This window comes from Barbus barbus (assembly GCF_936440315.1).
Source record: "Barbus barbus genome assembly, chromosome: 28".
Taxonomy (NCBI): Eukaryota; Metazoa; Chordata; class Actinopteri; order Cypriniformes; family Cyprinidae; genus Barbus; species Barbus barbus.
Genome location: NC_136756.1, coordinates 17,419,818 through 17,445,515, shown reverse-complemented (window position 1 = coordinate 17,445,515; position 25,698 = coordinate 17,419,818). Strand labels below are relative to the sequence as shown.

The 25,698-nt window shown below is 36.1% G+C and overlaps 1 protein-coding gene across 1 annotated transcript in view; it reads left to right on the top strand.

Annotated features, from left to right (window-relative positions):
• The window catches only part of LOC306847785 (cadherin EGF LAG seven-pass G-type receptor 3-like), a gene marked incomplete at its 3' end in the record, with an annotated part of 45,746 nt that overhangs the window by 5,611 nt on the left and 14,437 nt on the right, over positions 1-25,698 (top strand). Inside the window, exons 2-15 of the mRNA XM_079381935.1 lie at positions 8,803-9,140; positions 10,122-10,410; positions 16,339-16,561; positions 17,689-17,804; positions 17,950-18,038; positions 18,165-18,322; positions 18,443-18,606; positions 19,152-19,277; positions 19,446-19,615; positions 20,554-20,739; positions 21,012-21,122; positions 21,452-21,620; positions 23,435-23,576; positions 24,469-24,589. Of these exons, the coding sequence (XP_079238061.1) occupies positions 8,803-9,140; positions 10,122-10,410; positions 16,339-16,561; positions 17,689-17,804; positions 17,950-18,038; positions 18,165-18,322; positions 18,443-18,606; positions 19,152-19,277; positions 19,446-19,615; positions 20,554-20,739; positions 21,012-21,122; positions 21,452-21,620; positions 23,435-23,576; positions 24,469-24,589 (2,402 nt within the window). The remainder of the gene's footprint in view (positions 1-8,802; positions 9,141-10,121; positions 10,411-16,338; positions 16,562-17,688; positions 17,805-17,949; positions 18,039-18,164; positions 18,323-18,442; positions 18,607-19,151; positions 19,278-19,445; positions 19,616-20,553; positions 20,740-21,011; positions 21,123-21,451; positions 21,621-23,434; positions 23,577-24,468; positions 24,590-25,698) is intronic.

The following is a 25,698-nucleotide window of genomic DNA, read 5'->3' as shown; positions in this document are numbered from 1 at the left end:
TCTCTCTCCCCTCTGAGGAAAGCACACTTCCGTTTCCATCCCCCCTTTACTCTTTATTTCTCATTCCTTTTGCCTCCCTGCCTTCTGTCTATCTCTTTCTCTAACTATTTTCCTCTTACAAAACATATTTTTTTTTGGGTTAAATCGTTAAATATGTTTTTCTAAATAAGCTGAGCAGCTTTTTTCTACACTGTACAATTTAATCATTAAGTTTTGATGTCCCGAGGGAAATGGAAGGTTAAATTGAAGGAATTTCCTATTAAATAATTCCTTTGTATTCTGCTTCACCTGGAGAAACAGCAGTTACAGTTTTCTAATGAGCACAGTTCATTGTCTGTAAGATGAGATGACATAGTTTGGAACTCAATGTGGCTTTTATCTTGTTATTCTCCAAGCAAGGCAGATGTGCATATATTTATGTGATTAGTTCATTTTGCTATTCCCTCTATGATGTGATGTACAAATACACATTTTAGGTGTAGTCAAAATCGTATTGGTCGTATTGGCTCAGAAATAATGGATGTATACCAGAATTAAATTGTCTGTACATACTGGTAAATGTAGTTTAATAGAGGATTACAGACAGACCTCTTATCTTGCATGCTTTCTATTGCATTCTCTCTCTCTCTCTCTCTCTCTCTCTCTCTATCTCTCTCTCTCTCTCACTGTTCTACTTTACTTTGAGTGTAATAGGACGTCCTTAGGGGAAGCCTGGCTTTGGAAACAAACAAAGCACAGTTATCAGCTGTCAAACCAGTACCCAAGATTTTGTGTGTGTGTTTGGGTAATCAGATGGTTTAATATGCGTTCATGCAGGCATCCACTATGTTTATGCCTACATCTGGGTTTGTTTGAGCATATATTAAGTTTGTGTCTTTATATACATGTGTTTTTGTGCGTGTGTGTGCAAATGTCTGTAGTTGAGTGCCTCTTGGCTGATGGGGGTAGAAATATATTTCCAGGTGACTAATTTCAGCTATGAAGGGCAAATACATCTAAGCATTTCACTCTGTTTTTGTGTGCAAAAACAAACAAGCAGAGGCCCTTGAGACCTGGGGTCTATTTTGGTCATGCTAGATTTGTAATTTCAATGTTTACAAGGGTGTTAAATGTGTGAGCTGCTGTTGTGGAATTTGTGAGCATGTGTATGTATCAGGTTTGTTGTGTCAGGTTGAGAAATTTGAAAAACCTAAACTCTAGGGACCTATTTGTTTATTTCATGTTTTTGTGAGCAGGTAGAAGCTATTTGCATGTTTTCCTGCGACCCCAGCAAGAACTGCTTCAAACACAGTTTTTTTCTAACAATCCCCCTCTCCAAAACAACCCTAAAATAAAGTTAACTTTAGAGTGGGTGAGCTGGATTATAAAAGATTAAAAGGGTCTGAGAGAGGAATAGAAAGAGATACAATGAAGAAAGGATAGGCTTAGGGAATGTGTAGAGGAAGAAAAAGAAGAAAACAGATTGAGAAAGAGAAGATAATAAAACATTCAAGGGGAAAAGAGAAATGGAGGGTGGTGAATGACAGGCGAGTGATTGAACAGGAGGAATAGAAAGAGGAAAAACTCGCTGAGTTTGGTATTGGCTTTGAATGGCTGAAAGGAAAATTATTTCAGATGAAAGAAATGGAAAATTGCCCTGTTTGAAACCTACCACACAGCTTTAAATATGCTTTTTAATTAAAGACTGTATATATGTATATGCCATGGGTCTATTTGTATTTGTGCCTGCACTTACAAATCATCTTCATAAGTATTTTGAACCTGTTTCCCAGTAAAATAATGAAAAATCTTAATAAACGAGATACTTAAAATATCAATGTAAAAGAAAATAATATATTAGGAAATGTTGTTTTCATTTATTTATTTATTGCTTGTTTTAAGCATACATTTCATACATTTTTATAGATTTATACCTAAAACAAGCACAAACAATTGCCATTATAAAATAAGTACAATTCAGAATATGTTCTCTAAAACAAACCTCAATATCTTGGTTTATTAAATAAATTTAAAGGATATTTTGAAGTAAAATATAAAACCAGTAATATTGTGAAATATGATTTGAGTTTAAAATAATTGTTTTCTAATTTAATGTTTAAATTCCACATTTATTCCTGTCATGCAAATTATAATTTTTAGCAGCCATTACTCCTGTCACATGTCATCACAAATCATTCGAATATGCTGATATGCTGACAAGAAACAATGATATGATTTATTATGTTGAAAATAGCTGTGCTCCTAACAGAAATCTTTCATAATGTTACAAATATCTGTCATGTTGTCCTAATTTTTCATATTGCACTCTTTCCACTAATGTCAGCCATCATAGACACAAATATTAAACAAGCAACAAAGAAACACACACACACACACACACACACACACACACACACACACACACACACACACACTGGTGATTTGACTTATCCTCTGTGGGAGCCTGAATCTGTTGATTTAATCAGCATGACTAATAATATTTTCTGCTGAAAGCTACATTAATCATTTAAATCAATGTTTTTTGTTTTTTTTATTTAGATGTTGAGTAACCACAGTGTGTTGTCCCTGCACTAGTTGTGGCTGTTTATAGTAATTAAGATCATTTACTTGTCATTAGCTGTAATAACTTGCTATTATTTGTTAGGCCTCAGTGATTATTGGAATATGACAGAAAATTATAAAGCTATTGTTGATTTGCTTCCATAGTTTAATGGCTTTGTGGTGTGTTAGAGAGAAGCAGGGACTGTTTTGGGAGGTCAATAGGGAGTCACTGCCTTATAATCTTGTAATCAAACCAGCTGCCTCCTCGCACCCTTCCCCCACTTCTCCTGTATCTCCTTTCCCCCCCACCCCTTCTTTCTATCCGTCTTTACCTCATTTCAGTCTTTCCCACAAACACACTTTCCCGGATCTCTTGTCTGCTTGATATTGCCTTCATCTTTCTGGCATCTATGTAAACACTCCTGCTTCTGTGCCTCGATCATCCACCCTTCCTCCTCTAACCCCTTTCGCTCTTTCCATTACACTCTCTCTCTCTCTCTCTCTCTTTCTCACTCTCTTTCGCACACACAGGGTGGCATTTCATCAAAGAGGATATAATCTCCTTAGACACTGAGACATCCCGTGACATTAAAAACTTCAAGCCGCGGCTGTCGTCCTCTTGTAGACGCTCACATGTTATGCTTGACTTTATTTCTCCTGTTATTACAGCACAACTTGAGTCAAACACTTCAGTACAGTGGAAAACCGTTTCAATATTTTGAGCTAAACTGTCATTTACAAGCAGTACATGCAAACAGTGTTTGGTATGGTGAGCCAATCAGGATTATATGTTTTTTAAAGGACAGTTCACCCAAAAAGGAAATTCTGTCCAATTCACTTCAAACTTTGTTATATACGGACTAAAATTTACTTGTTTAATCACTAGCTATTGATCCTCCAGTGAGCTAGCTATTAACTGTTGCAACAAACATTATTTAGTTAGCAAAATTAACTTGAGTACTGAATCACATCAATTTGTGAATTAATTATTTAGACCAGTATTGGGTCCGTGTATGTTGCGTTCATTCGTTTTTTTTATTTAAAATTGAAAACAGAAACATGAGAAAACGGCAACATTTTTGTTTTTCGCTTTTCAAAAAAAAAAGAAAAAAACAAGAAATCACCTGATTTTCCGTTTTTGCATTCAGGGGTAGAAAATTGATAAATGTTCGATTTCCACGTGTGGGCGGAAATGAAACGCCCCTTTCCACTGATTGGTCAAGCAAGGATCAAATGGCGCCGTGATCATGCCGTCTTCAGTTTTGTGCAACAGAATAAGAGTCCTCTGCTGTTAAAGCGTTTATTGCAACTCTTGCATTCATCTCCCTCTCATCAAACAACCTGGGCTGCGTTTCCCAAAAGCATCGTAAGCTTAAGTACATCGTAGGCCCATTGAAACCAATGGAGCTACGATCAACTTAAGCTTACGATGCTTTTGGGAAATGCAGCCCAGACTAACAAATGGCTTGACACAAACCATACTGGGGCAGTGCCTAGACAGGGATTACTTCTGTGTAGGCATAGATTTTATATGGCAAATATTAAGTGCTTATTGCAGAAATATGTATGTACCTTTTTGTCTATTTCTTTGGCGCACCGCACATTTTATTTAGCTGTCGAGTTATCAAAATCTGTGTGGCAAAGCTGTGTGACATTTACATTATAGCGAAGCGCAGACCAATATCGATTTTAGTGTGAATATAAAGCTATCTTACCATTTTTTTTTTCATTATCCGATGACATGTTACACATGTATATAGTACATGCTATTTTTATAGAAAAGGGCCTTTTTCTAACTTTATAAAATATGTCTGTCACCTTTCATATTAAATTCCTGAATTTAGTCAATATTTGAAAAATATGACATTATGGCCCGGTTTCATAGACAGGGCTTAGCCTAAGCCAGGATTAGGCTTTAAGTAATTTTTATAATCGTGCCTTAGAAAAAAACATTACTGGAGTGCATCTTAAGACAAACCAAATGCACTGATATTATTTAAGGTCAGTCAGTGCAAGTTTCTTTCATTTGAAACAGATCAGACTTACATTTTAGTCTAGGACTAGGCTTAAGCCTTGTCTGTGAAACCGGGTGTTACCAATTAAATCGGTACCAACAAAAGGCATCTTTGCACTGTGGCACAGAAGCTGCATCTTAAGTTGAATTTAGATGTATTTACACAAATAATTCTGCTCAGACGCCAGTAAATACTTTAACACAGCAATTGCATTATGGAATGAGATTAATGTTTTAAACAAAAACATTTTGAATAGCCTACAGAAATAGGAAATGAGCAGTGTTGGGGGTAACGCATTACAAGTAACGCGAGTTACGTAATAATATTACTTTTTTCAAGTAACTAGTAAAGTAACGCATTACTTTTTAATTTACAAGAAAATATCTGAGTTACTTTTTCAAAAAAGTAAATGTGAATGTGCATTAATTCATCTCACTCGCAAAAAATCAGATTTAGTATTCATCAAAATGAATTAAAACAGTGAAATGCAAACTCAGAATATGACGCAAACTGCAATAATTAAATATGTTAAACAACACAAATGTATCTAATCCCATTTTATTAACCAGTGTCTTTGCAGCTGACCTTTGATGATCCAGTTCAACCATACTAATAAGCAAAAATGACTTTAGATGAACTAACAATTGTGCTTCATTGTTTTTTTATTGCCGAAGAATGTTAAACCTTCTTCTCCTGCTTTCTACTTTACAGACGTGAATTTACTCTTCCTTCAGCCTGAGGTTTATTCATTACACTTTTTGGTGTGAAAGGGCTTTTACATTTGCTATAATTAGAACTTCTTGTATTAAAAACAATCAAGCCCTGCTCATATTTAAAAAGTAACGCAAAAGTAACACAAAAGTAATGTAATGCATTACTTTCCATAAAAAATTGCAATGTTACTTTTTAGGGAGTAACACAATATTGTAATGCATTACTTTTAAAAGTAACTTTCCCCAACACTGGAAATGAGTGACAAAATGAAACAATTGGATACTTGAATTATGAAGGTTACATCGCCAGTAGGTGGCAACAAGTCATTGTGTTGATGAATGAGTCATAGAGTCATCAATTCAACCGATTTGTTCAAAATGCTGATTTGTTCAGGACCACTCACTCAAACGATTCATTCAAAGACTCGGATTCATTCAAGAATGAAACGCCTGTGTTTTAAGTCAAATAAAACACTGTTTTGTGTCTAAAATTAAATAAATGTATACTCATTATTAATGAAACTGTACTGTCTAAAATAAAAGTTATGACTGCTGTTTTTTCACACTAAAATCAGTACTGGTCTGCACTTCACTATAATGTACTGTAAATGCATTCGCCCGTGTTGTCCAGTGCGTCATGCAGCTTTTCCACACAGATTTTGATAACTGGACAGCTAAATAAAATGTGCGATGTGCCAAAGAAATAGACTAAAAGGGTAATGTGAAAAATATTATATTACATAAATGCTAAATACCTGCAAATACCTGTTTATTAGTTCAAAGTAAGTTACTCTAAAATCTTTAACATTACATTATGTGTAATTTTACTGTGATATATACAGTTAAATGTATGTTTTTTCCAGTAAAATGATAAACTACCATAATTTACAATAAAAAACAAACAAACAAACAAGCAAAAAAGAACATGCAGAAATCCCTGTGTGACGCATTACATATAATTATTTTTTTTTAAATAGTTTTGTTTCTTCTCATTTCTTCTGTCAGTAACGTACATTCCAGTATTTTGTGTTAAATTGGATGTTATTTAATTAATACATTATTTTAGTGTTATGTCTGTTACTCTGATGGTGTTTTGTCTTTGTATGCATGACTTTGTGCACCATCTATACATTATTGTCCATGTATTTGAACAATATTTGAGCACTGTCCTTGTTTTATGGACAGGCCACTTAAGATGAAAATCATATGGTTTTCTATTTTTCCACCTTTATTATTATGGTGATTATTAGAATATTTTAAGGTGAAAGGAGATTTTGGTATAGTTTAAATATATAAAGAATACAGCATAAATTATATGGTTATAAGTTATAAAATATACTGTACAAGCACCAATATACCGTCCTGCAACACCTGAATCATTGTCGCCGTCATTTTTTTACAGCGAATGGAATAAAATGGCAGGTGTAGTTGAGTCTTAATGACATCTGGTTTCTCTCTCTCTGTGTGTGTGTGTGTGTGTGTGTGTGTGTGAGAGAGAGAGAGACAGAAGTGGGGGATGGATGGTATATTTTATAAGAAATGCTTATCAGCATGAAAGGTATGACTTTTAAGGGGATGACATTATGATCTAACGTCTCTCTTTCTCCCATCCCCCATTCATTTTATCTTCTGTGCTTTTATTCTTTCCCATCCCTGACTCCTCCTTACCAGCCTCCAGCAGCCTCACCCCTCACCCCATCTCTCTCTCCTGCTCACTGTCTGCTGAATCATTTCCTCTTCTCTGTGTAATTTTCTTTCACTCAATTTAAATCGAATTTAGAGTGACTTGCTGCCAAGACTGTTTTCATGCACTTTATAGCCAAAGCATTTTTAATGTATGCAGGAGAAAATCATTTAGAAAATGGAAAGGCAGCTGTGAAAATGTCATCAATGTTGTACAAACAGCATGGATATACTGAATAACATGATTCAGAATTGCTTGGACTGGTGTTAGTGGTACTGGAGCATTAAAGATCTTCAAACAGAAACAGCACTCCTGCATGCTTCAGTGGTCACTTTAATGATGATAGTGCAATGGTGTGTATTTTCAGACTCACAGCCCAAAAAGTGGTTAATGGTCCAAATTCACAGCCAGTGGCTGTAATATTTAAACCCAAACAAATATGAATGTGTACAGTTGGATGTCAGGAGGCTTATCAGGAACTTGTCTGGGTCATATTTTACCCCCAAAAGCAAATATTTTATCCTCTCAAAGGAAAAGCAAGGCCAGTTTTAGGACCATTCAGATTTTTTGGCAATGACATTTTATTTCAATATAATTTATGCATCATAATAGTATTTGCCTTAAATTTATGCTAATTAAAAAAATGTATCTCAGTAAATAAATTATTGTATTGAAGTATTGAAGGAATAGTCCACCCAAAAAAAAAAAATTCTGTCATCATTTACTCATGCTCATGTTGTCCCAAACTTTGCACAATAGAAAGAACATTTGAATTTTGAAGAATCTTGGTAGCCAAACCATTTTAGTTTCCCTTCCATTGTATTTTTTGTCTATGTAATGGAAGTCAGTTAGTTACCAACATTTTTCTAAATATCTTCATTTGTGTTTTACAGAAGAAAGTAAGTCACACAGGTTTGGAATTACATATAAATGATGACAGAATCACAGTCATATCTTGAAGAAGTATCTTGTAAACCAAAGAGGTTTATGTTGGTCAATGTGGCAAATTTACATGAGAATCCAATGCTAAATCTGTGTGAGGAAATGTGTTGCTCTTGCACATTTTTTCAATCGCATGGACGAAATTACTAGATTTTGCCTGTGAAATTTCATTGTGCAACAGTATTTTTACACAAATAAGCATCTTGAGAATCACCATTTAGAATTAATGCTCACAAAGCAAAAGGTCTGATCAGTATCTAATGTGTTTATTCACAACATCATGAAAATAATAACTTGTTTAAAAAAAGTTCTAAAAATCAATTTTCTATATAGAAAACCTGATGTCCTGTTTTGATTTTGGGGTGAAATGTAACCTGGGCATGTTTTGATTAGATTCACTTACACAATATCTGTTCAATCACAGAAAACCTCTTCCTTTGTTGCTATATCTTTCCAGCATGCTCTCTTTTCAGCTCTACACTTTCTGTGTGTATTTCCTAAGTTGTATGTACTATGTGCATTTGTGTGTGTATGAGCATGAAGTATGTGTGGATTTGATGGACACACATGATTCGCTCCGCAGCATGTTGCTAATTTCACAGTCAGTGAGCTGTAGATGATATCACAGGCTGTACTGACACCAACCTGACTCAGTTCACATGTTGAGATGGACCTCTGGAGGAGTATAACTCTCACAGCTACAACATTAAAGTGTTTCAGATCGCAATAGAGTAAAACAGACTGTGTGATGTTTTGACTGAACTGTCAGACATGTTCTTATCACTTAACTTGTGATTTGACATACTGCTTTTACACATACTCTGATACAAGACAAAGCTTGTAGTTTTCAAGTTTATTATTGCTCTCTAACTCACTTCATCTTCCTTTGTCTCTGTCTGTTTCTCAGATGGCATTCACAGCATCAGTGCTCAGTGTGTGTTGCGGGTTCTCATCATTACGGAGGAGATGCTCAGCAGCAGCATCACTGTGCGACTCCAGAACATGTCCCAGGAGCACTTCCTGTCCCCGCTGCTAACCCACTTCCTGGAAGGGGTATCAGCCGTGCTTTCAGTCTCTCCTGATGATGTGTTTGTGTTCAACGTGCAGCCGGATGCAGATGCAGGAAAGGTGCTCAACGTTAGTTTCTCCGCTGCATTGCCGGGAGGGCAGTTTTTCCCATCGGAGGCTCTGGAGGAGCAGCTGTACCTCAACAGACCTAGACTCAATGCCCTTGCACATATGGAGGTAAAACACATAGACGCACATTCAGTTACCTCGGGAAGAGCATTTTATTCTCATATCTATTTGTTATTTTATTTTATTGCTAGTTTATTCTGTATATATGTTTACTGTACTTTTTCTATTTGTATTTTTGTAAACTTGAGGTTTTTCTTAATTTTGTTGGACAATTTGTTGGACAGTCGTACAATACATTTCACTACATGTCGTACTACGTATGTATATGTATGTGACAAATAAAATTTAAATTTGAATTTGAATTTGAATTTGAGATACAGTAAGAAAATACAAAATCTAATAGAAATGTCAAATATTGATTGTTTTGATATTTGTTAAATAAAACAATGGCATTCATACATTCTAATGTGTGGTTTAAGTGTTTTAAAGCACTATGAAAGCCATTAAAATAAAATAAATCAATCCGTTATAATTTAATCATTTTTAAATATAATTGAAATTAATAAATCAAACTTACACTGGCATTCAAAAGTTTTGGGTCAGTGAAGATACAAGATTTTTTGTAAGATGTTTTTGAAAGAAGGCTCTTATGCTGGCCAAGGCTGCATTTATTTGATAAAAATTCTGTAATACTGTGAAATATTATTATATTATTGAAATATAAAAAAACAAGTTTACTTGCAGGATTATTTGATTAATACAAAGTTGAAAATAAATCTTTTGTAATATTACAAATGTATTTACTTTGGCTGAATAAAACTCTTTTTTGTAAAAAAAAAACAACAACAAACTTGCTGAGCCCAAATAACTCTAATAAACTTATAAAATTAAATAAATTAAAATGGAGAAATAAAAAGATGTATTTAACGCTATTTATTCAATTCATAAAAACACAGCTTGGCTAAAATTTTAAGTGTATGAATTAAATAAAAGCAGTCTCCTAGTCCTCCATACTTTTTGTGGTGAGAGCACACACAAACATACAGAAACACTCACACTTCTCTGACGCTGTATTTTGTATTCCGGCAGGTTCTCCCATTTGATGATAACGTGTGTTTACGGGAGCCATGTCAGAACTACATGAAGTGCATCAGCGTTCTCCGCTTCAACAGCTCCGCTCCCTTTATCGCCTCCCCATCCACGCTGTTCCGGCCCATCCATCCCATCACAGGGCTGCGCTGCCGCTGCCCTGCCGGATTTACAGGAGATTACTGCGAGATTGAAATTAACCTGTGTTACTCAAACCCCTGCATGAATGGAGGAGTGTGCTCTCGCAGAGAGGGAGGCTACACCTGCATCTGCCGAGAGGATTACACAGGTGAGAGTGTGCTTGTGTATTTCAGGAAGAGATTTGTTATTGTGTCTTTCTAGATGATGGGAAGTCTTGCAAGAACTTGCAAAAGAGCGTCTGGTGCACTTTGCAGTTTGTTCTGGCCAAGAATCGCCCACTTATGGCTAGTTCACACTGCCAAAACAAACGGCAACATTTCAAATGTGTATTAAAGTTGGCTGTTGGATGTACAGTAGAATGATGAAAATAAAAACTTTCATGTTGATGCTGCCCAACACACGGCAACTGACAGGTTGACACACTGATCCAACAAACCCAACAACCCTTGGCATTTGATGTTTCTTGTGTGGTTAGACAGAAAACACAGAATGTCTTTTTAAAGATTTGATGCTAGGAGTTGTACTGGTTACAGATTCCCAATTCAATTAGATTCTAATTCACACACCCATTCCATTCAAAATTTGATTTGATTGGATACATTTCTGCATACATTTCTTTGAATGTCTCTCTTTTTTATCATTTTTTGGAATCTATCAATTATTTAAGGATCCTTCTTGCTTGGTACATTACAAAAATGGGATTTTATGTAATAATTTTTATAAAATTATTACATTACATGGATATAAAAATCCATAAACAAAACCTGCTCTGTGGATACCAACTGTGGATATAAATTTTAAATTGTGTTTCTTATGAAAAAACATTTTTATAACAATGTATAAAATTATTACAAATTGAGTGGTTGCTCTTAAGCCTGAGTCAAAAGTTGGTTTGTTGCCCCCATGATTGAACTGCCAAACTTTCTCTTTTTTTTTACTTGATTGGCAAATGGATAAAGAAAATCATTTGACAAAAACATGATTTATTAATTTATTATTTATCTACATTTTAAAGCATTTAATTTCTTTTCATGTTTAAATGATTAATTTCTTATTTCTTAATATCTAAATGATCACTCCTAGTCCTTCATACATTTGGACTGCAAATTTGGGTAAAATAGACTTACCTAAAAACAGACTTGCTAAAATATGAATAGTCTTGCTGTGAGCAATCAATTTTGGGATTTTAAGACCTAAGAGATCTTTCAAAGGAATATCACGAGTAATGGGAAAATCAATATTTTAACCCAGCCCTGGCTATAAGCGTCTTCGGTGTGTCCAAATCCAATTCTAGTTCTTCCAAAAAAGCACTTGAAAATTATGCAGCATCCTGCCAATCCAACGATGCCAGTTTTCTGTGCAATATGCATCAGATGGCCAGTGAAGGAGCTGTGAGCGATCTGTGGGCGCACCATCTGATGGTGAGACTAGACAGTGGCTACTGGTGGTGCAGCACAACCGCTAACCGGTTTGTTTTTCAGTGTATATGTGTGGCCATGGGAGTTACTCTCAGCAGTGAAGTCAGTCTGAAGTTAAATGAGCAATGCTTAGTAATACAAACGCTGCAGTATGAGAGACAGTGAAAGAGAGAAAAAGAAATCCAACGGAAGGATGAAAGCAGGGGCAGATGCAGGATCCCCCGAGGGCCGTACCATGTGTGTGGTGGGGGTTGGGTAGAGAGGGTGGTTTAGCCCAAGAGGAGAAGAATAGCTTTGATGAATTAAACATCATTTGAATGAAGGGGAGAGAATACATTACCAAATATTCTGAGGGGATGGAGTAGATAGGTACCGGGGAGGAGAGTGAAATAGAAAAAAAGAGGAGAAGAAAGAGGGGAAAAGTGCTCTTAATAGTAAGTCAGGAAGTGAACAGCTGGAAAAAGGAAAGTGCGAGCACCTGACACAAATATAAAAGGACAAAAGTATCTAGAGACTGAAGATAGAGAGACTAAAGATGGAGAGATATTTGCAGAGAGGGTTTTAAAACCTTTCCCTGCTGGAGTTTAAGTGAGTCAACTGAGAATCAATGGAGATTTGTTTAAGTGTGTATTTGAGAGCATGTGTGTACCTAAAAGCTCATCTTTTGTCCATGTAGAGATAGCTGAGCTTGAATGCTTATGTAGGTGAACATCTCTGTGTGCCATCACTTGTATTTGTTGTGGATATGTGAAGACAGTTCTATTTCTCTTAGTTTGTTTTTGGACTTTAAAATGAAAACTTTTATACCTCATTGAACACAGAGGGGCTGTTTGTATTTTTGAGTTTTAGCATGCTATGTTCATGTTTGTGTGTGTGTTTCTGGCAGTTCTGGTTGAGAAGTTTAGAGAAATTGCTGTATGTCTCTGAATGTGTGTCAGTAAGTGCACTGAGAGCAGGAGCAGTCAGTGCGAAATGTTTTCTCAGAATTGCTTGTGTTCATGTCAGACAGTTCATATGGTTTAAGAAGGGCCAGGGGCATACACTTTGAAAAGAGGGTTATGTGACATGCTAAATAATAATAAAACATCCTAAAAGGCATTTAATTCAATTCAAATGATACATCTTTCAAAACTGCAACACAATTATACAGTCAGCACCACTACTGATAAGACACCATGTAATTACGCAGAATATACATACATTCAGATTTTTTTTTTATTTAGACTTTAATGCCATTTAGTTTGTAAAATTTTAGTAATCGGAATTGTTTTAGTTTAGTTTTTGTTGACTAAATATAATCAGATTTTAGTCGACTAAATCTACAGTAGATATACAATCTAAGGGGTTTAGTTAAATGTAACTAAATTGAACTAAATCCATTAGATTGTTGATTTAACTTTGCATTTTAACTTAAATTATAATTCAGTAATATCTGTCTTTAGCCCAAGTGGACATTAGTCAGATAGTTTGATGCCTCCGTAGAATATTTTAGTAAATTAATTTATCAGGAATTAGTTATTCTTTATGAAGAAAGCCCTTCTCATGAAGGAAGTCCTGTTTAATTTATGATTTTAGTTAGAAAAATTCGGTTCACTTGGTATTCAGAGGCCTGTGACCTGCTTATATATATTTTTATTCTGGGCACAGCAGCTTATTTTATATGGCTTTTGAATATTCAATCTTGTGCTGTCAAGAGGAATGTGTGCTAAAATCCTTTTCCCTTTGCAGGTGATATGTTTGTAAGCTATGATGAATATGCTAATACCTCTCATTGAATATGCAAATAATTCTCAGTCTAAGTAGCCAGTAGGATAAAGGCTGGAGTCCATGTGTCTTGAGAGTTTTGGTGTGTGTGTGTGTGTGTGTGTGTGTGTGTGTGTATGTGTATCTGTGGCTGGTTTGCAGTGAGCAGTTACTATAGTGTAAACATTAATGGTTTGCCTGTGGTGTCTGTCCATATGTGTGTCCTAAGGCATTTGGTTGCATGTATGTGTATGTATTTCTGTGGTAGTGGGTCAAAGTTTGAAGTGCTTTTAAAGGCAGTATTTTCACACTCCCACTAAAGCGAGACGGAGATGTCTACATGTGTGTCTGTGCCAGAGGTTTGTACACGCATACACATTAATGTGCTTTATTTAACCGTTGCCAGGGGCTCACCAACACAATTCTGGAACATCACAGCGCCAGAATCTGGCTCACATTTGGCTCAGCATCATAAAGCCTAAGGGCAGGATCTGCTGATGTTTCAAAACCCAAACAACAAGCTGCTTTATGTAGTGTGTGTATGTGTGTGTTAGTGATGTTACGTTCGTGAACGAATCGTTCTTTTTGAACGAATCTTTTAGGTGAACGAATCATTCTCGTTCACGTAATCCATTGACTGAGACTCATATTTCTCGTTCACTGAAACTCCTCCCTCCACCGCAGCGCGCCGCTATTGCGCGCATGCGTAGCTCTGGACCGTTTCCTCTGTCAAAGAATGACTAAACCTCGAGCCAATAGCCTTCGAGTATGATACGAGGACGGAGCATGTGATTTGTTGAATCTAGTGAACGAATACGCCCTTCATTGAGTTGCTTTGAGTTTGAAAGAGTCAAATGAACTGTTACATACATACATCTCGTCTCATTATTACGTTCGTCGTTCGAACAACTGGTTCTTTGTTTTATTTTTTTATTTATCATTTTGTTTTATTTATTTATATTATTGTTGTTTTATGTTTGAACAGTTACATACTTTTAAATAAAAAAATATTTCATTATGTTAGTCATGTCATGCACTTTTGTTTGTTTAAAAACTGTGAAACATAAAAAAATATGGCAGTATTGATTATTTGCATCACGTCATCCCATCTCATTTGCGTCACGTGACTCACGTCAGCAAATAGCATTTCAGCTCGGGTTTAGAAGGGGCATGTAATTGGTTGGATCGAACGAACGAATATAATAGCATCATTGACCGAGATGGCTCTGTTTTGAGTCTGAACGAGAGAGAGATCTCCCGTTCGTGAACGAATTGAACGAACTGGTAGCTATACCCAGTTCGTTGACCGGGTAGGTCGGCCATTCTGTCAATCTAGTTCATCAATCAGCAGAAAGCGGATGCAAAGCACAGGTATCCGTACTGTGCACGCTTGTTTATATTCATATTTTACATACAGAATAACTCCTCGTTTAACATAATCTCAGATTTGAACGTGTAAATCTCTGCCTAAACAATTAAATGTTAACTAGCCTAGTATGCAAACAAATAAAAAAACACTTGTGCTTTGGTCATCCGAAAAGAGTGTAATTTAAAAGATAAAAAGAGTAATGACTTTGATCACTTATTTAGACTTATTTTATTCATTTAATGAGAAGGGCACACTTTTTAATGAAGCCAAATCGGTTTTTATTTTGTAACAAGTAAATACGTTAGTTGAACGGCACATGCTGACGTATTTGTGTAATATGGAAAAATGGTCACTGAACGAGTTAGTGAACGAATCTGAACGAATCATTTTGGTGAACGAACGAAAAATGAACGAGTCTCTGGAAAGAACGAAAATTTCCACCACTAGTGTGTGTGTGTGTGTGTGTGTGTGTGTGTGTGTGTGTGTCTTTTATTGGTCCACTGGGACATTCCCGTCTACAGGTTTTTACAGAGCTTCTACACGTTGCTAACAAAGTATGTGTGTGTAAGCTAGACCCCTGCTGATACAGTGATGGTACAATTTATAGGATTTTTATCCAAATTCGACTGATTAAAATATAGTCATTAATGTTCAGCTCTTCATATTCTACATAAAGCTGTGTGAAATGATTTTTGGATCATGTAAAAATAGAACTTTGGAAAAATTGCTGTGTGGTTTGGTCACGTTCCCTCCCTATTCCCAGCATGCACCAGGGCATGAATAATTATTAGGTTTGCATTTTGGAATGTTTGTCAGTTTTATGTAAATTTTTGTTGCTGGTTTTGCTGTCATTTAGTAACTTGTATTTCTCAACCTGGGAAATCTTTTGATTGTGGTCTAAATGAAATAATATCTGACTGTAAACTTGCATTGTGAAAAAGGGGTTCAAGCAAACTAAATTATTTAAGAAGTCCAAAATCAGAGGATTCCATACATTTCAATTTTATGCCGACTTTAACAGCTTAACTTTATTAATAATTTTAAATTTAATCAAAATAGGAAATTGGTAACAATTTGACAGATTTTGAGCCATGACTACATGACATTTTAGGTTCAGTCAAAGCATTTACTCAGAAATAGGAACTCATTGATATTAAAATTCTGGCCAATACCAAGAATCCATGAGTTATTTTCATGTTATGGCTGATAACTGATAAACGTCTGATACTAAAATTCAAAGGTATTTTGTCTAAATAAATAAAATAAAAACTAAAATCAAGCATTTTAAATGCCGAAAAAATAAAACATTTGAAATGCTTCGGCTTTGCTGAAGATTATATGTAACACTGTTATAAATTAGTGTATTTATTATCTTTAAAATGATCAGCTCCTCATTTTTGCAGTGCAGTACAATTTTCATCTTTAAATAATGTAATGGAGTATGATTGAATTGAAGTGTATATCGACCTGTGCATGTGTATTTGTTTTGTCATGTGTATGTGATTTTTATATATTTTAAATGACCTGTTTTCTCTGTCTGTCTCAGGCGAGCGGTGTGAGTTCGACCGGCGTGGTGGCCAGTGTGTGGCTGGCGTTTGTCGTAACGGCGGTACATGTCGTGAGCTCTCCGGAGGGGGTTTCAGGTGTGAGTGTCCTGCAGGAGGTTATGAGAAGCCATATTGCTCTGTCACTACCAGATCCTTCCCGCCAAAATCATTCATGATGTTCAGGGGGCTCCGTCAACGATTCCACCTCTCCATCTCTCTTTCGTGAGTACACACATCTGATCTTATTCTTAGGTCATGTCAAGGCCAAAATTATGGCAGAGACAGATCAGATAGTAGAAATTATTTTAAAATAGTAATAATATAAAATATTACTCACTCTTACCTATACTTTTTAATATTTTATAATGTGAAAATATCATAAATCTTATTTTCTCCTCCGTGATCTGTTTCTTATATTCTCTGCTCTCTCTTTCATGCTCTCTCATAAGGAAAGCTCCTTAGCACTCTCTTTCTCTTTTTTCATCCTGTTTAGTTTTTTCCACTTCCCCTTGTGAGTGCTATTTTCTGGTCATGTGTTTGATGCGATTGGTCAGGGTTTGGTTGCTGTGGCACAGAGGTAATATAATGGTTGTGTGTTGTAATCTCCAGGGTGACTAAAACAGAGCTATTTTATTTATTAACATGGTCAAATATCAACACATCCAGAAAGGGCACAACCTTCTCTCATCTCCCTAGACACGGCAGAATATTAAATCCTTCTCTTTCTCTCGGTTAAAGTCTTGCCTCTCTGCACGGAAAGATAACCATTGTGCTACAGTGTGCAATTTACAGACTGACCACATCCTATAAAAAACTCTTTTAATCTAAAAGTCTTTGCTCAGTGGAGTGTAAACAAGGTCCATCTCTCTCACAGCTCAGGCCTTTTGTCAGCATTGTGTCTGGACCAAACTAAAAGCTGTTTTAAAGTGAGTCTCCAGAGAGGACATCCAGAGGCATGCCAGCTATAAATTTATGTTGCAAAAAGAAAGATTGTTATTCTGGCTTTCATCTTATATGCATCTTAAGAGGGTGCTTTGCTGCTGAAATGTGGAAAGTTCATAATTTAATGAAAGATTTACATGAATAATAACTTTCTCTACAGAAATGTGGAGTACACATATAAGAATCCATCGATGTTACTATAAGTGTGCATACTTTTTGACTTTGAAAGTTTTAATGGGTACTGTTTGCTGAACCCCTGCCATGAAAACTTCCCAGGATGACTGGAAATCGAATGGAATTACTTTAGAGATCATTTTATGCTGAGTGTATCACATTATACTCTAACTCTAAATGCCCCTGTTCTGAGTCATTCCAGATCTTTGATGAGAATTAAATGTGTTTTGTAGGTTTGCCACATTGGAAAGTAATGGTTTGCTCTTCTACAACGGTCGGTTTAATGAGAAGCACGACTTCCTTGCTTTGGAGATACTGGACGGACAAATGGTTCTTAAATACTCCACAGGTAAAAATAAGAGTGAATTTGTTTGTTCAGAAAGTTGAAATAAATCCTGGACAAATCTATGGTTCTACAATGTAATGGGTAATTCTGATAATTCAGTCTAATTTTGTCTCTGTAATATCGACTTCTCTGTGTGACCTTTGCACAGGTGAATCATCTACTCAGGTGAGTCCATACCTGCCTGGCGGAGTAAGTGATGGCAACTGGCACACCATTCACATCCATTACTATAACAAGGTGAGCAAGTACGCTAAAGAAGCAGTTTGCATCCTAATTTGGTAACAGTCGTTTTTATGTATTCAGAATGTAGTTGTGTGCTTTGTGTTTGTGTACTTATGAGGACACATTTGTGCTCGTATCTAGCCAAAGCGCAGTGTGAGCGGTGACGTTCAGGGTCCGTCTGATGAGAAGGTCGCAGTCTTGAGTGTAGATGACTGTGACACAGCTGTTTCGCTGAGGTTTGGCATTCAGCTCGGCAACTACAGCTGTGCTGCACAGGGAAGACAGACCAGCAGCAAAAAGTGAGCATCCACAATCTAATATACTGTATACACCTTTATATGTTCATGTTGGTTTTGCTCAGGAGAACACATTTAGCAACTTTCTCATTCTTTCCTTCTGTATTTTTTTCTTTCTCACAGGTCTTTGGATCTGACTGGCCCGTTGTTTTTGGGTGGAGTTCCTAACCTGCCTGAGAACTTCCCGTTTACTACAAGAGAATTTATTGGCTGCATGAAAGACCTGCATATTGATAACAGACCAGTGGACATGGCAGGATTCATCGCTAATAATGGCACTTTACCCGGTGTGTGTGATTGTCACATACACTACCATTCCAAAGTTTGGAGTAAGAATTTTCGGTTTAAAATAAATTAATTATTGTGAAAAAAAACATTTAAATGATGAAATGATGATCTTTTAAACTTTAAATTCAAGAATTACAGTTTCCTAAAAAATATTAAGCGGAACAACTGTTTTCAACATTTATAACAATAAGAAATATTTCTTGAGCAGCAAATCAGCATATTAGAATGATTTATGTAGGATCATGTGACACTGAAGACCGGAGTAATGGCTTTGCCATCACATGAATAAATTACATTTTAAATGGTAAAAGTAGATCATAATTTTACTGTTTTTACAGGAATTTTAATCAAATAAAGGGTGAGCATAAGACACTTGTTTTTAAAAAAGTCTTACCGACCCCAAACTTTTGAATGGTAGTATACTGTATACTAATTTTGAGAGCATTTATGGTTATTCTCTGCCTATTATTGGCTATTATGGGGATCGTGATGTTTCTGTGATTGGCTGCAGCAGTTGTGAGGTAATGCTCTGTGTCTATATTAGGTTGCAGTGCCAAACTGCCTTTCTGTAAATCAAACCCGTGCCAGAATGGTGGCACATGTAGGGTGAGCTGGGAAACGTACTCCTGTGACTGCCCTGTTGGATTTGGAGGAAAGGACTGCAACTTAGGTGAGACCCACATAAAAATACAAAACTCATTAATACATGCAATATTTCTCTTTTGATCTTTTAGTGAATATTAAATCAGAATGCCAGTATCAAACAGGAACTATTACTAAATGTTAATGTCATGATGACACCACTGATGACGGTATTGTTGTAATGATTCTTTCACAGTGATGTCCCACCCCCATCGTTTCCTTGGAAACAGTGCACTGTGGTGGGACCTGAAGAATGATGTCACCATCACTACACCCTGGTACATGGGACTGGTGTTCCGCACCAGATCAAAAGAGGGGGTTCTCCTGCAGGCTCAAGCTGGACAGTACACCAACTTGATCTTTCAGGTATACACGCTTACAAACACACTGAGTAGCATGTTACACACAGAAATACACACAGAAAGGAAAAGAAATCACTAGAAAAAGTTCAACCCTTTCAAGTTTGTAGCCTGTGTTTTATTCTGATTACTAATAAAAAATCATTTAAATTGACATTTTGAATTATTTGACTTTCTTTCTTGTACTGATGTATTTATTTATTTGTTTATTTATTTATTTTATTTATTTATTTTATTATATATAAGGTGAAATGTTTCGCCAGCAAAGCAGAATTAATTTAGACAATTTTTAAATTTATGTTTACATTTACATACGTTTTAAATTTGATTGAATTTTATTTACATTTGAATTTAATTTAATGTCAAGATTTTTTAGTTTTTAATTTTCTTTCTTACATAATCTAATTGGTGGAAAGAGGAAGTTATTTCAATTTTTATTTTAATTACAATTGTTTCAGCTGTAGTTTCTAAATGTATTACTATTTTTCATAACTATTTCATTTTCATTTAAATAAAACAATGACAGAAATGTTCATTAAAGGAAAGTAGAATCAAAGGACTGAAACCTCCATAAATTATAAACCAAGTTTTTCCTCCTGTGTAAAAGCTGTACCTTTCTAATGCTCTCTGGCATTAAGGAAAAACCTGGGCTTGTTTGCCTTCAAATATTCCAAGAAATGTTTTAAATCATTAAGAGCCTGATGAAAGGAAAACATGATCTCTTTTGGAGTAGAAAACACTAATTTTCACTAGAAGCACAGTGTAAATTAAATAAAACTAGCTTGATTTCCCATAACACTTTGAAGTAGACAATTCTGCGCTGAACTCCAAAGGCTCCAGATACTTAGATGATCAAGTATAACTCTCATATCCTATACAAACATTCACAGAAATTGAGAAAAGGTTCATTATTAAAAACCCTGGTGTGTATGTTTCTAATTCCAGGTGGTTTCGGGTCAGTTGGTGTTTTCTGTGGCACGGGGTTCGACTCGGCCGGTCAGGTTGAGACTGGATCAGGTTCAGGTGTGTGATGGACGCTGGCATGACCTACAGCTCGAGCTCCGCGATGTCAGGAGTGGCAGAGAGACTCGATATATTGCTACAGTCCGACTGGACTTTGGACTGTATCAGGTATACACAAACACATACGCCCACACATAAGTGGTCCTCTAACCCCTATTATGTCGCTGAATGACTGTTATAATCCCGTGTTGTAATCCTTAATCTGGAATATTGGAATATCAGATCCTAATCTTTCTGGATTACACTACAAATCAGACACAGATCACTGGTTTAGTGATTGAACACTGACTTACATGCAATATAACTTAAATCAACTAATCTAACCTCACTTTCCCTCCATTTTCTTTCTCCGCCTCTCTTCAAATCTCTCTCTGTCACAGGGAACAGTCATTGTTGGGAATGAGATTAATGGTGTAAAGGTGAAGCACCTACATGTAGGTGGAGTTTTAGGGTCAGGAGAGGTGCAAAATGGGATACGTGGCTGCATTCAGGTGCGTCTTTTTTGTAACTTTCAGTCATTTCTTGTGTTCTGTTTTTATAGTAACCTGATATGATCTCAACTGTGCTCACCACACTTCTGCTTCTGCAGCCTCCTGTGATGTAAGCAGACAATTAGTTGAATAATTAATGAGAACTTAGAGAACCGACATAATATAAAAGTTCCTTCAAATGTGCAGTCAGCAAAGCATTTATTATTTCCATTTAATTTATTAGACATTTTTAATAATTTACTTTTTAGTATTTTTTAAAGAAGTCTATGATGCTCAACAAGGCTTTTGATAAATTTGTGTTTGTTATATGTTCCGGTATGTGTCCTCAGGGGGTGCGTCTGGGGGTGCGTCCTGATTCCCCTGCGTTGCCACGCCCTTCTAGAACCATCAAGGTGGAAACTGGCTGTAATGTTGGCAACCCGTGTAACTCCTCCCCTTGTCCCTCCCACAGCCAATGCACCGATGAATGGGATCGACACACCTGTGTTTGTGAACCAGGTAAGATGTGAATTATGATTGTTGGCTACAAAATGTACAGAATTAAAATGTTTTGTACACATACATACAATGGGGTCCAAGAGTCTATGTGAAGATCTATGTTACTTTTTAATTTCATGCTTTTTTCCTCACAATTTATATTATCAGCATAAGAATTTTAATGAAGAGTTGAATTGAAAATTTTAGTGTTAGGTGTGCTTTAATGGCATCACTATTCGAGCTGCATGAACTCTACAAGTTTTTGTAAAATTGATAATCATGTTCTCCAGCATGATTGTGCTTCAGTGGAAGAACCGTCTTACCATCAGCACAAAGGAGTTCACATGATCAATCACAAATTTCCTTTTTTGATTAGACTTAGAAGCACAAAATTGTACTTTCTTCTTTCTTTTTGTTTTAAAATGTTCAGTATACTAAAATTTTACTTATTTCCTTATTGATTTATTGATTTGTACTTATCAAGTTATTGAATCCCACATATTTTTTTTCAGTTTTCAGTGTGGTGTCAGACGTCTGTACAGTCTATATGTTTATTAATAATACATAGAGCATGTCAGTGGTTTCTGTTAACAGCCTGACAGGTCACCCACACAGAGTACATGATATACATTTACAAGTGCTTGTGTTGGTATGAGCTCCCATCACGTCTAAATGAAGATACAGACTCGTTCACTTCATTATCATGCCATTAAAGTTGCATCAGCCCAGTGTTATTTATAGTGCTGTGCAGAAAGAGAAATCAAAGCCTCCCCTCATAAACTCTGAATTAATTTCTCAGACCTCCTCCTGGTAGAGTAAACCCACACGTACAACATCTCTCTCTCTCTCTCTCTCTCTCTCTCACACACAGAGTTCTTAAGAGTGCCTAAATTTAAGAACAGAAATATCTCTTCTTCATGCATGTTGTTTGTTAGATTCCCATACATAATTTAACAATTTTAATAAGTCTCATTACTGCAGCATGCTAGTTGAATCTGTGCTGAATAAAGTTGCTTTTTCTGAGGGCTTTATTCCAATCCTGACCTGTAGTGACTTCTATAGCATTCAAAGCAGGGGAAGGCTTCATCAGAAGATCATGTGGTTGTATTACTGCATTCCATTTCTGATTTTCTTCATTCATCTTGATAGGCTTTGCACACACTTTTGCACAGTAGTTCAACCATCTCCCTGCTGAAGGAGAGAGAGAGAGGAAGTGTGTCTTTTGATCACTTGTCCTGTAGATGGAGGCTTTCTATATGACTCTGGTGAAGGAAAGATCAAGGCTATGCTGTTTTATTGGCTGTTTTGTGTAGAGAGTGAAATACTTTCAGTTCATTCAGTTTTTTTTTTTTGCTTCTGTTCCTTTAAGCCACCTGAAATGAGTAACAAGCTGAGGGTTTGCTGTCATATCCAATAAATTTGGCACTGCCTCATCCAGCATTACATTGTTTTAGGTTTGCAAAACAGTTTACACTGAAACGTGTCACTCAGACTGTCGAAGGTGAATTGATGTGATCGGTCATAAAAAATCTTTTTTCAGTGGATAATCTTTTTTGGGCTCTGAAATCTCAAAAGATCACAGAAAACTTGATTTTTCATGACTCTTTTAAAGTCTTTCTGGTATACAATCAGCTCCCTGAACACTCCCTACACCTGCCATTGGTCGCTCAAACAGATAGCCACGCCCCAAACTCACATTATTGGTTGAGCCTACTCTGTGATAGCAGTTACAGTGTTTATACTTTTCACTGAAATTAACCTAAGAGTGGCTGAGAAAATACTTTAACATTGAAAAAATATTGTGTTGTTACAGAGTTTACATTTTTCATTTACAGGATTCTATGGTAAAAGCTGTATGGATGCTTGTCAGCTGAACCCATGTGAAAATCAAGCAAAGTGTCACAGGAAACCCAGCTCCTCACATGGATATATTTGTGATTGTGAGGACAATCACTATGGCCAGTACTGCCAACACAGGTACACATTAATACACACCACATGTATGCATGTATTACATGAGCACGAATGAACACACACACATCACTACTGAATCATTACTGTGCTGAAATTTTTTTTCTTAATATTATAGTATATATTGTTTTTCGCTTCTCAGTAGCAATATTTAAACATAGTTAAAAGAAGATAAATGTAGGAAAAATAGTTTCTTTTTATTTTTTTATTTATATATTTTCCAATATGTTTCCCCTTGTCTTAATCAGAAACCCAACTAAATTTAGTCAGGTTTATGCCTGACAAAAAATTATAATATGCTACAAAAATAATTTACTTTCAGGAAAGTTAGGAAACAAGACAAAAATACTGAAAAAAGGATTTCTACCGCATACCTTATCTGTCCTGTAGCCCAGTTACATTTATTCTGATATAATCTCTAATAAATTGAGAAGCAAAATGTACCAGTAAGATAATCAGTGAGAGATGGACAAAGATTTACGGCTAAATTTGTGTGCATGTGTGAGAGTTTCCTGTCTCACTAATCCAGTGTTCAAAGCTTATCTGAAAGACTGGATGTGTATGGCGAATAAGTTTGTGTTCATGTTAATGATGCATTTGTTCTGTTTAGCTGCATGTATGTGTATGTGCTTAAGGTTTGGTGGCTTTGAACGGATGAAAGTAGACTTAAGTTTACCGACAGACTGTGACTCATGTGACCCTAATTCAACCCCTACCTCAAACTCACACACGCTCAGCCAAATCCTTCACAACAGCGGCAATCTCATCTGCTCTCTTTTATCTGTTGGCTCCATCTCTCTCTCTCTTTGCGTCACGCTATCTCGCTCTCCATGTCAGATCTGCCCTAGATACATAGGTATTTGATCAAATCTAACTGTGTGTGTGTGTGTGTTTGTAGGGTCGAACAGCAATGTCCTCGTGGGTGGTGGGGCAGCCCGACATGTGGACCCTGCCACTGTGAAGCCAGTAAAGGCTTTGACACCGACTGCAATAAGACCACTGGACACTGCCACTGCAAGGTGCATGCATACCGTTATACTGTGTGTTAAATGAGTAGGTCATCCAAAAAAATGAATAAATAAAGAAAATCACAGATTCACTACATACATGTGCACTACCAAAAAGTTTGGGATCGGGATCAATGTTTAATCTGTATTTTAACTGATTTGTCTGCTCTTAAACCCTCTTAAAGCATGTCTACTCTACACACGCTATACCATAATAACACAAACATACTGTTTCAGTAAGGATCAGCAGTCACAGTAAAAGCTGTTCCAACAAACAGCAGCTTCATAAACATGTGGAGCGTTATGCTCCTCAGAGAAAATTTCATGTTCCTGACCTTCTCAGAGTTTCAGGAGAGTAAAAACAGAGTTTTTCAGGATCAGCCTGTGGTGAATCGACAATGCATTTTTAGCAATTAGAGCTTTTTAGACACATTTTACATTTAATAGGCACATTCCAGCTTTACTTTATTTTCAATTTTATTATTAATATGGTATATAGATTATACAAAATAATGGAGAAACTAGTGAGAATAGGAATTGGAGATTTCCTGAATTTCCTGCCAAAGCACTACAGCTTTAAATACAGGTATTTTAGGTTATGAAGGTGCACAAATTTCTCTTAATAGTAGCATGTTATATTGCACTTTCCTGTATACAGTATGCATTTTGCCAGTATGTACAGATAATACCTTCCAGTCTTTAAATGGTTATAGTCAAATTCACATGTTCTTTTGATTTGGTTCTTTTTATAGGAGCGAATGCCCATGTTCACATATAATTGTTCATACAGTATAGCTGGTCTGGGAAGTGTTAATTGGTTTGTGTGTGTATGTGTGTGTGTTTAAGTGTAATTAAGAGATTAGAGAAATGTGTTCTTCACTCTGGGGTGCTATAATAAAGCTTTACTCACCCTCACGCTGTACATCAGGCTTTTGATTATCTGTATATTATACTCCGATCCCAAAGGAAAACATGAACACACACAATCTTATCAGGCTTTTGAAATATATGAAGGAATTTGGTTTATTATTCTTGCTATTATATTATAACCACTATGCTTTGTGATTTTCATCAGTTTGTGTTGTAAATGCATGTGTTAATATGGATGTTTTTGTGTGCGT